The sequence below is a fragment of the Panthera tigris genome, chromosome D4 (genome assembly GCF_018350195.1).
Source record: "Panthera tigris isolate Pti1 chromosome D4, P.tigris_Pti1_mat1.1, whole genome shotgun sequence".
Taxonomy (NCBI): domain Eukaryota; kingdom Metazoa; phylum Chordata; class Mammalia; order Carnivora; family Felidae; genus Panthera; species Panthera tigris.
Window position 1 is genome coordinate 75689519 of NC_056672.1, and position 12296 is coordinate 75701814.

Here is a 12296-nt window from a genome sequence, read left to right on the forward strand (position 1 = left end):
GACGAAAAATTTACCAGATAGGGTCAAAAATAGGTTAGACTTTGCAGAAGGTATTGAAGATCCATCCAAAATTAAACAAAGAATTTAAAAAAATAAAAATAGAATCACTTCACATGGCGAAAAACACATAAAATTAGAGTCACTGAAGGAGAATAAAGATGGTCAGGAAGAAAAAAATATATAAAAAAAAAATAATGGCCCCCAAATCTCCAAACATGATAGAACTATAAACCCACATATCCAAGAAGCTCAATGAACCTCAAGCACAATAAAATAATAAAATTGCTCAAAACTTGGACTAAAGAGAAGATCTTAGAAGCATCCACAGGACAAAAATGGTATGTATATACAGGGGGTCAAAGGTAGGAATAAAAGCAGATTTCTCAATGCAAACAATGTAAGCAAGACAGAGAAGCAACAGTTTTAAATTACTAAAAGAAAAACATGTCAATCTAGAATTCTATATCCAGCAATAACAACTTACAAAAGCAGAAGCAGAAAGAATCTATCACTAACAGATCTGAAAGGTAAGAAATAGAAAAAGACATCCTTTAGGAAGGACAATGAAATTAGATGAAAATATGTATGTGAAGGAATGATGAGCAGCAAAAATGGTAACTACATGGGTAAATATATAAAATTATTTTTTTCTTAAAAAAATAAAATTACTTTTCTTATTATTTAAATGTCTTTAAATATAATTATTCCTTGGTGGCTGGAACATCTATTTTTCTACAAAACTGGAAAAATGAACCTGGTTCTAAAAGAATGTATGACAAAATAAAACACGTGAAGCAGTGTTGATTCTTCAAAAAAAAAATTATTCTTTAGGGAAAAATAATGACAAGTTATAGAATATAACATGCATATATATATGCAAAATGTATGTCAATACAATAAAAGCTAGGAGAGGAGAAATAAAAGTATACTATTATAAGGTTCCTATACTATATATATAGTGGTATAATAGCTTTGAAGGTATATCATGATATGCTGACTATGCATATATAAACACTAAAGTAACCACTAAAATAAAAAAAGATATATAGTTAATAAGTGAACAAAGGAGATAAAAAGGAATCATAAAAACACCCAATCCAAAAAAAGAAAAAAAAGAGAAGAAAGATGGGACAACAGAAAATAAGTAGCAAGATGACAAACCTAAACCTGACCAAAAAAAGAAAATCACATTAAATATGAATGGTCTAAATACCCCAATTTAAAGGTAACAGTGTCAAATTGGATTTAAAAAATATATACAAAAGACCTAAATATATGTTGCCTACAAGAAATATATTTTATTTTATTTTATTTTTGATAACTAAATGGAATTTATTTTTTTTACATTTGATCAAAGATTTTATTTATTTTTTAATATAATTTATTGTCAAATTGGTTTCCATACAACACCCAGCGTTCATCCCAACAAGTGCTCTCCTCCCTGCCCATCACCCATTTTCCCCTCCCCCCCCCAACCCCACAATCTACCCTTAGTTTGTTCTCAGTCCTTAAGAGTTTTAAAGTGGATGCTGAAAATAATGACAGAACAGATTCTGGTCCATAAAGCCAGTCTCAATAAATTTAAAATGATTAAAGTCATAAAAATTATGTTCTTTGATATATAGTGACATCAATAACAAAAAGATGTCTGTAAAATCCCCAATATTTGGAACATAAGTAACATTAAATAAGTAGCCATAAAGAATCCATAAGTCAAAGAAGAAAACAAAAGGGAAATTAGAATATATTTTGAACTGAATGAAAATGAAAACTCAATTTATCAAAAATTGGTAAGCCACTAAAGCAGTAGTTAGGGGGAATGCTTATAAGAAAAATCTCAAAACAATAACCTCAGCTACTACCTTAAAAATCCAGGAAAAAGAGGAGTGAACTAAATTCAGTTAGCCAAAGAAATAATAAAGATCCCAACAGAACACAATGAAACGGGTAACAATAGCGAAAACAGATGAAACCAAAGTTGACTGGCTTGAGAAAGTAAATAAATTACATAACCTTTGAGCCAGATTGATCAGAAAGAGAGAGAGAGAGAGAAAGGCAAACTGCCAAAATCAAGAATGAGAGAGAGATCGCTATAATTTCTAAATTTCCATGGGTATTAAAAGACTAATTATAGAATGTTATGAACAACTTTTTGCCAGTAAATTTTATAACCTACATGAAATGGCCAAATTCCTTGAAATACACAAGCTATAATCTGAATAGCCTTGTATCTATCAGACAATTAAAGTGGTAGTTAAACCTTCCTACAGGGAAAGCGCCAAGCCCAGATTATTTCACTGGTGAATTCTATCAAATAATTAAGGAAGAAATACTGCTAATTCTATCCAAACTCTTTTAAAAAATGGAAAAGGAAGGAAATATTTTGCGAGGGCAAATTTACGTTGAGAGGCCAGAATTAATCCTGATAATAAAAACAGACAAAAGCATTACAAGAAAACTACAGACCAGAATCTCTCAGGAACATAGATGCAAAAAATTCGCAACAAAATTTTAACACATCAAATCCAACAATATGTAGAAAGAAAAAAAAAGATAAAGCATCATGACCATGTGGGATTTACTTACTCTGGAAATGTAAGGTTTTTTTTTTTATCATTTGGAAATCCATCAATGTAATTTATCATATTTTTAAATGTAATCTATCATATTCACAAAGAAACAAACTATATGATCATTTCAATAGGCAGAAAATTCAACATCCATTTCTAATTCAAACAAAACAAAAATCTCTCAGCAAATGAGTATTCAGTCTTCCATCATGAAGTCTGATGTTACATAAAGAATGAGCACGGTGCTGGAGAGTGAGATTTGGTTATAAAGCCTGACTCTACTAGGTACTGGTTGTAGGACTTTGGCAAAATCTCACACCTCTCTGGGTGGGATCCATTTACTTGATCTGTAAGCAAGGCTGCTAATCATTTGGAGAGTGAAGTTAGAAAAATGACGGCACTTGTTCCTCTGACCCCCGCCCTCCCCAAATCAACAGGTAGCCATGCAGAAAAATACATCCGCAAGAACTAAAGTTTCTAGGTAAGGGATTATAGCACTTGGGTGAGGCACAAAAACAGGAAAAGCGATAGTAAGCTGGTTAAGAAAGATAAGATTCACTATCATAACCTCCCCCAAGATGGGACAGACCAATTCAGAGAGAGAAATCCTCCCTGTGGAAGGAGAGAGAAGTGTGTGCGTGGCTTCACCAAGAACCCTGTACCCGCTATTGAGGCCCCAGAAGCTTTCACGGCACCAGGCTCTCACGAACTCAAGCTTCCAACCCATCCTGGTGCCTACCAGTTCCTACAGCTCCAGGGGTCCCTGTGGGCCAGGCTTCACTTGGTTCCAGTGATGTCTGGGCATAACCCAAGCATACAATACACGCTCACAGAAAATTGGTTAGTTTGCCATGTATCTAAACCATATTCTCAATGATGCTTCATGGTTAATTAAATCGACAGTGCCTTCAGATACAGTCAGCGTATGCCTGACTACCACAGACCCAGACTCCTGGCCTGCCTTGAAGCCAAACCCGCCCCCACACAGCCAATCTCCAGGACGGCACAGCTTCCTGGCTCTATCAGACATTCAGAATTCAAGGAGAGCAACTCAGAGTCACAACCAAATGTAGCACTCTGAAGAGTCCCTTTTCTCATCTCCTCCCGAATGCGTGAGTCATTTCCAAATCCCTCTTCCCCACCACTGAAGACCACTATCTCACTAGAGATGGTATGTCTCACTGGAAAAGGCAATTCCTTGAGTTTCTTTATCTCCGTCCCAGAGATTATACACTTACAGACTCTGTTATTCAAACATGTGACATGTAGGCCTTTCCAAGCAGGAAAGGTTAAGTCCTTTTCTAAATTAACACTTTGATATATGACTTTAACGATCCATCTCAGAGAATCAGAAATTCTTTCCAACTACAATTTAATATCTTTCCCCACTGAAAAATCATATAAAAAGGCATACAGGTGTGGGCACCAGGTGACAATCACAAAACAATGAAATCTCAAATGCCTTCCCACATCAGATGACAGTAAGTCTCCAAATCCATTTCTCTCCTCTGTCACGCCACCCCAACAAAATGCGAAGTCATGGGCTTCCTACTTACCTGTATAGAGGTCTGTATCCGTGTATTCATCCACCTTCTTGTGCTGCAGAATATAGTCAGAGACCTTGGTCCCAATAGCTGGTTGAACATCCACCCACTCCAAGGAGACCACTGTGCTGGAGGGCTCTACTGTTGGGGACAGACGAAGCCTAGAAAGGGTGACGGGGAAGGTTAGTCATTTCCCAGTCAGCATTGTCTGGGCTCCAAAAGCTCGTGCACAGGATTCACCCTAGGCTCAAATCCTGTTTCAACCCACCAACAAGCCTTTGTATGGACTCTGGCAATTCATTATACCTCTTTCAGTCTCCATTTCCTTATCCATAAAACAGGGTTATGAATAGCTACATTTCAGGATCAGTGTGGGATCCAGTAAATTAACCCAAGCATATGATATATGCTCACAGAAAATTGATTTTTCCATGTATCTAAACCATATTATCAATGATGCTTCATTGTTAATTAAATTCACAGTGCCTTCAGATACAGTAGCCTCAACCTTCCTGCCATTCTCTCCAATCCCCCAACAGATCAGTCAGATCTATAACATCTTTAAATCAACACTCCCTCAGAGAGGGCAGGAGTCCCAGAGAATCCTTTTATAAGTTACGACACAGCACAACGATTGAAGGTCAGAACTGGAAAAGTCCTTAGAGGATGGGAAGTTCAATCACCTCATTTCACAGGTAGGGAAGCAAGGAAAAGAAAAACTATTTGTGAAAACTCACACAGCATGTTGGGCACAGAACTGTGATGGTAATTTCCTTGTGCCCAGCCCAGATTCCTTCTCTATTTCCATTACACTACCTCTTCAAGAACTATCTTATGGTGTAATCTACCCAACACACACAAAGGGATGTTATGGACCTCTGGTTCCCCCATATTGGCTCTTGCTCCTCTCTCCTATGCTCCTCACAGCACTGTCTTAATCACACTACATCAGTTGAGATGATCTCTTACTTCCCTGAATGCTGAATTTCCCACATTGGGGCTTTCACATGTGTTCCTCCTTTTGCTTGAACCACGATGGTGCCATTTGTTGCCTGGAAAACTACTCTGATTCAGGTCTTTTCAGAGAGGCTTCCCTCCCTCCCCTCCAACTAATGCACCAACCACATTATTCTCTCCTAGCACCTCTTTGTCTTTCTTTCATATATTTATTACCTTTTTGAACTGTATCATACTTTCCTGTTTTTGCTTTGATATCTATCCCCTCACTAAAGGGTCAGCTCCCTAAGTGCACAGACTGTCTTGTTCACTGATGAATTCCCCAGTGCCTGACACACAGCAGGTGTTCAAAAATTATTTGTTGAATGAATGAATTAAATGACATTTCTTAGACAACATTCTACACCCTCCTTACCTCAGTAGCCCCAGTGACCAACACAGGAACTGATTAAGCAGCTGTCAGTGCCCAGTAAACGTCTCCTAAACAGATGAGCGCGGAGATAAATGGAGGGGATCATTTAAAAAATCTGGTTTCTATTCTCCCCAAATACTCTGCTTTCTCAAAGGAGGAGGCAGGTCACAGAGACTTCAGGGATCTGGTGATGCACTCGGGGACAGGACTGTGAGTCCATAAAAGGGGTGGCCAGAGGAAGAGGGACCATGCACACATACGTACACTGGCTGTGGGAGGGGGCTGCAGTTGGGGAGCCCACTGGCATCAAAGGCGCTGAGGTCACATCTGCACCAGTCATCGATCACATCCCCTTTTCCAGAGCACCAGTAGGAGCTCATCAGTGCGCTCTTGAAGGCCTGGAATAAAGAAGGGCAGAAGAGATGATGATGATCATGGTGGAGAGATTGAGAGTGAAGATCCCAGGGACGAGAGTTGACCCAAGCTTCAGAGCAACCCACCTAGGCACAGGACACCGTGTCTTTCCCAAAGACCTAACACTCTGCCACCAGGTTCTCCCATTCTGAGCCATTCTCTCCCTCAGGCAGCCAGAATGGTCACTGAGGCAGGACAGCGGTAACAGCAACTGCTGAGAACCTCCTCTGGAGCCCAGCACTCTACCTGAATTAAATTATGTAATCTTCTCCACCCCATGCAATCGATATCACAATTATTATTATCGTCATTTCCCACTCTACCCATTGGAGTACTGAGGTCCACAGAAATAACTTGTCTGAGGTTCACAGCCAGTAACGTGATGGAGCTGGGATCTCATGAAAACAGTCTGGGCCCAGGCCCTGCCCCTCCCCACCCCTTTTTAATTGAAGTATAATTAACAGTGTTATATTAGTTTCAAGTGTACCACATAAGGATTCCACAATTCTACACACTACTCAGTGCTTAGCACAGTAAGTAAAGTCACCAGACTTCTTGCAGATGTTTGGTCCATCTCACCTCCCCGTGTGGAAACCTTCAGAGGCTCCCCCCAAGGCCCTCAGGATAAAGCCTAAGCTCCTTACTCTAGCTCCTGATGGCTTCCACGGGCTCATCGTTCACCACTCCTGTGATGTTCCCTTACATGCTAATGTCCACCCTCATGCCACCTCTAACATTCTCACCGCAGTAAATTCCTATGAAAAGCGTGCTCTAAGTTAGGAGACAACAAATTCCTTCTGTAAAGGGCCAGATAGCAAACAGTTTTGGCTTTGTGGCCAGGTAGTCTCTGCCACAATTAACTTAGCTTTGCCTTTGTAGCCCACAAGCGACAGAGATACTTTAAATGAATGGGCACGATTGTGTTCTGATAAAAACGTTATTGACAAAGACAGGAAGCAGGCTAAATTTGGTCTAGGTCCACAGTTTGCCGACCCTTCCTCTCAACGATGATAAACGTTCTATTGAATTGCAATGTGCCTCGTTGTCTTTTTATTTAAAAAGATTTCTTTTCTCCCTGCTAGAATATTCCCTACTCCCCTTCCTTGTACTCCAAGGAAGGAAATATCCCTTTATTCTGGGACTAATTCTTAACTCTTGAATCATTCCCCTCTTCTGGACGCCATAACACGCTAGACCACACCTATTGTCACCTTCCCTTGCCTGTCTCATCCAACAGATTCTGATCACACCAAGGGAACGGGCCATGCCTTATTCACACAAGTATTCTCACAGGGCCCAGCACCGATATCCAGTCAATATTTACTGAATAAATAAATGGACACTGAAAAACATTATCAAGCTCATGTTCAGGTTCAGGTGTGCTTCACGCTGTAGTCACTCCATTTACACTAATGTTTCAAGGCACTGAGGATTCAGCTCTTTTTTAAACTTAGAGAGCATTGATCTCTTTTCTCTTTGCCAGGTAACGGACCCTATGTCCTTTCTTTTTCTTTTATGTTTGTTACTTTCTGTGTACTTTTTAAATTTTTATTTACTTTTTTGAGAGAGACAGAGTGTGAGAGGGGGAGGGGCAGAGAGTGAATGAGACACAGACTCGGAAACAGGCTCCAGGCTCCAAGCTGCCAGCACAGAGCCTCTTTGTACTTTTTATTTTTTTTTCAATATATGAAATTTATTGTCCAATTGGTTTCCATACAACACCCAGTGCTCATCCCAAAAGGTGCCCTCCTCAATACCCATCTCCCACCCCCCATCAACCCTCAGTTTGTTCTCAGTTTGTTTTTTTTTTAAATTTTTTTTTAACGTTCATTTATTTTTGAGACAGAGAGAGACAGAGCATGAACCGGGGAGGGGCAGAGAGAGAGAGAGGGAGACACAGAATCTGAAACAGGCTCCAGGCTCTGAGCTGTCAGCACAGAGCCCGACGTGGGGCTCGAACTCACGGACTGTGAGATCATGACCTGAGCTGAAGTCGGACGCTCAACCGACCAAGCCACCTAGGCGCCCCTGTTCTCAGTTTTTAAGAAAGTGTCACACTGCCTATAACCAAGGACACCTGATTACCCAGGTGTCACTTTTTCCATCCTACGTTGTCAAAAGACTCAGGTGTAACATGTTTGTGTAAAGTAGGTCTGGGGTCTGCCTCCTTAGCTACCCAACACACAGATACAAAAGGAGGTAAGTAGAAGGATGCTATTGTCACACCGTGCGTGGCTGTCCTGCAGATCTGCCTCTTGTTTCAATAGTATCCGGCCAGAACAGACCCAGGGACACCGCTTCTTCCAGCCTCTGACCACCCTCCAACCTCTTCCAGTCACAACCTTCAGAACCATCTTCTCAGTCATCCTCTGTCTGTCTCCAGGACCAGGCAACACTGTATTCTGAGCTTAGCTCCTTATTGCCAAACAAACATGAGCTCCCAGATTCTTCAGAGTTATTCTGTCAAAGTGAAGGCTGCCATTGACCACCGTTAGCCCTAATCACTAGGGTTAGGGTCGATATGCATCTGTGGGCCTCCTACACCTACCTCTCTCTCGGCTTCTATTTCCACCTTGACAGTGTAGCTCGGGAGGGTATGCGCCATTTCTTCTGCAAGTCGGCTGAGCAGAACTGCAAAGGCAGTGAGTGCTTCTTGAAGATGCAAAACTAGCTTCTTGAAAGGCAAAACGTGCCCTCCTCCAAAGCATTCAAAAGCCTTTCCAAGATGAGTGGAGAAAAACTCTAGACACCATGGAGGTTCTGAAGGAGAACCTGAACCAGGCCCTCTTGAAGCTGCCTGCCCTGTGTTCTGCCCAAGCAGGCCCCCATCTCTGTGACTTCCTGGAGAACCACTTCCTAGATGAGGAGGTGAAACTCATCAAGAAGATGGTGACCACCTGACGCACCTTATCATGCTCGCTGCTCCCCTAGCTGGGCTGGGCAAGTATTTCTTTGAAAGGCTGACCCTGAAGCACAACTAGAAGCAACTGGAGCCCAGCAGCCTTTGAGGACCCTCCCCTGACATCCCCCTGGTGTCGGAGATTCTGCCTGAGCCTCTCCCTGCAACCATTAGGCAGCCTTTTAACCACCCCAGATCCCTTTCCCAAGCCAAAGGCCAACAGGAAACAATAAAGCTTTTTAGAGGAAAAAACAAACGAAACAAGAATGCTATTGTGTTAGCCTCTACCACATTTCTCTAAGTGACTCGGATGAGGAGGCCCCAATACTCCTGCTGTGTGTTTTCACCCATATTCTCCACTAGGGAATAAACAAATGACTAATTTATCCTGAATTTAGAGTAATGATCTAAAGAAACAAAGAAGACCAGGGCACCTGGGACGCTCAGTAGGTTAAGCGTCCAACTTCGGCTCTGGTCACGATCTCATGGTTTGTGGGTTCAAGACACAAAAATAAATAAACAAAAATATACAAAAATAAATTAAAAAAATAAAAAAAAATAAAAAAAAAATAAACAAAAATCTCTCAAAAATAAATAAACATTAAAAAAAAATTTTAAATAAAGAAACAAAAAAGAATTATTGTGAAAGCTAATGTTCATGAAGCATGTAATACAGCATACACTTTAAGGGCATTAGGGTTGCCCTTAAAGGGTTCCCAGAGTCAGTAAACAAAAATACAGGATGCCCAGTTAAATTCAAATTTCAAGTGAACATTTTTTTAGTATATTTCTCTCAACATTTGCATATGCACCTAGCACTCTTCCTACTACAAATCAGAACCTGTTAGAAACAAATGTCTGCTGCTCTACCAGCACAGGGTGGGGGTGGGGGTGGGGGTGGGGGTGGGGGTCGGGGTCTCTTGAGGACAGAAAGCAATGGGATCACATGAGGTCATGCTGACTGACGGACCTTCTTCCTCCATTTGCAGGTTCCCCTTTACTAGAATTAACGTGCAAAATGGCTCTGGGCATAAGATTCTGTAACATCGCCAGCCAGCACTAAGGGCTTACTTACTGCCATAATGGTGAAATCTGGGGCCATGGATGAAAGTGACCCAGATGGTAAGAGACTGCTTTGACTCTAACAATGAGAGGAGAGAGAACATCCTGTTTTGTTTGTGTATGTGTTTTTGTTTTTGTGTGAGTGTGTGTTTTGTAATCAAGAGTCGCTTGAGCTTGTGGAAAACAAAACAGGAAATCTCTCTGGACTTTGTGAGTTTCACCATCCAAGCTGCTCTTGGGAAGAAATCCTGCCTGCGAGTCTCCTCATCTACTGGCTCTTTCCCAAACCATGAGGAACAGAATGGGGACTGGTGCAATGGCCAGGCAAACCCTGGAGAGAGCACAAACATACCCTGATAAAAGGCCTACATCAAAGAGGGAGCCCTGGCTAGGCAGCAGAAACCAGCAAGGCATCAGGGCAGCATCACTCTTTCCTTGTCTCCAGCCCTTGCAACATCCCATCCCGAATCCAATTAGATCCCAGGGGAGGAGAATCATAGAACGTTCCAGCTTCAAGGGATTCTGTAAATCATCTAATCTAATCCATTTGACAGATCAGATACAGTGGCTCAGAAAGGCTAGCTGGCTGGTCCACGATGAGAGAGCAACTCTGTGATGAAATGATTCTATTCCTCCATTTAATCGTAAAATTACCCTTTGAGATAGAGGTCCTATCCCCATTCACAAAGGAGCATGGAAGAGAATCCTGGCATCCTGGACTTCCCCAGGTCACACAGCAACAATAAATGCCAAGATTTCATCCAAAACATCCTTCTCAGCTGCTCTGTTTGAATCACGTGCTTATGTTCTGTTTGCATGCCTGTGCATGGGTGTGTGTGTGTGTGTGTGTGTGTGTGTGTTTGTGTGTTCTCAGAGGAAAATGAAACCTTACACTGGAGGCATTGTTGACTCCTGGCTTTTGAGTCAGTGCAGGGACCGAAAAAACAAATCCTGTACTTAAACAAGGGTAAGGACTACATTTGCATGATCATTCGTTTTCATAACAAAGAAATGCTTCCAACTTCTGGCTAATTAGCTAGCAAACCAAAAGGGGCAGGAGGAGTAAACAGCCACAAAAATGTTAAGCAATCAAAATAAACTAAGATTTATTTCTGACTCGATGGTTACTTTCCTATTTGAACTTGCCTCGTTCAAATTATTGAGTTATTCCTCTCTTTAAGCCTTAATTTCTCCATCTGTAAAATGAGGATGCAAAAGATATATTTTTGAAGGTTTAGTTAAGTTCAGTAAACATTCACTGAACTTCCTACTCCATACCATCTGCTGTCTGGATGCTAAGAAATGAGGTGAACACGACACAGTAGCTAACTTCAAAGGACTCATAGTGTAATGCTGAAGACACAAACAATCGCAATGAATATGGTTCAAATGCTATGAAGGAGTACACATAGAAGGCTGTAGGGATACCAAGGAAGGGACTCCTCCAGCCTTAAAATGTTGACAATGTCTTAGGAATCCTAACTTTAGTACTCTGTATTTGATTAAGATACTTGGGACCATCCATATAGAATGTCACTGAGCCCGTGAATTAAATTCCATACTCTATACTTACAATGACTGTATTTTTTACACTAAAAATCAGACTCAGAGGCTGACACCAAGTTTGTTGTTTCTGATTTTGAGATGATTCTGAGATGATTTTTCTGACCAAAAAGATGCCCTGAAGTCCTCACTCAAAGCTTAATGGATTTTGTTATCTCCACGGTGCTATTAAGATTGGTCTTGTGGCTGTCCAATCATTTTCTCTAGGCAACTGTCATAGCCTCTGGACTGACCTTCGAGCTCCAAGGTCACCTTTTCAGCACCTCCTCTCCCAGCTTTCTAAAACATTCCTGCTTAGTACACTCTCTTGCCCAGATTCCTTCAAAATCCCACCTCCTTCTGGTTAAAGTCTCTGCTTCTTAACCTGACATTCAAAATCCTTTGTTGTTCAGCCTGTGGCTCCTCTCCCTGCTCCTCCCCACTGCACCCACTTTATGATCTGGCACATGCCAAGCCTTCTCTTATGCTGTGCCTTTGTTCTGTATTGCCCTTTCCCCACTTTTTTCTCCTTGCTGAATTCCAGGAAACCTTTTGTCCACCAGGACCCTGCCATACTTGAGGAATTTTGTCCCTATACCTCCTCTCAATTTTTTCCCATTTCCCATTTCCTTGCAGTTTGCTTACTTATGTGTACTTCTTACTTATTATACTGTGAACTCCTCCAGCCCAAGATAATATATTTGATTAATCACTGTGTCCCTGGCTCTAAGCAAAAGAGCAACACATAGTAGGGTCCCCAAAATGGGCGTTAAATTCCACAGATACATACTAGGATGCTCTGCCAGGTATTAAGCTTATATACTTGCTGTTATTTTTCTTTTCTAGCAAAAGAGATGACAGAAATGCAATTGGTCACCATAAAAAGACTGACTCTC

General features: G+C 41.2%; 1 protein-coding gene and 1 pseudogene across 1 annotated transcript in view; one reads left to right on the top strand and one right to left on the bottom strand.

The window, feature by feature from the left end:
• The window catches only part of ASTN2 (astrotactin 2), an 873390-nt gene that overhangs the window by 147750 nt on the left and 713344 nt on the right, over positions 1-12296 (bottom strand). Inside the window, exons 18-19 of the mRNA XM_042963755.1 lie at positions 5748-5881; positions 4127-4275 (exon numbers count right to left, since the gene is read on the bottom strand). Coding sequence (XP_042819689.1) covers positions 4127-4275; positions 5748-5881 — 283 coding nt within the window. The remainder of the gene's footprint in view (positions 1-4126; positions 4276-5747; positions 5882-12296) is intronic.
• On the top strand, positions 8330-8878 carry LOC107180774 (annotated as a pseudogene).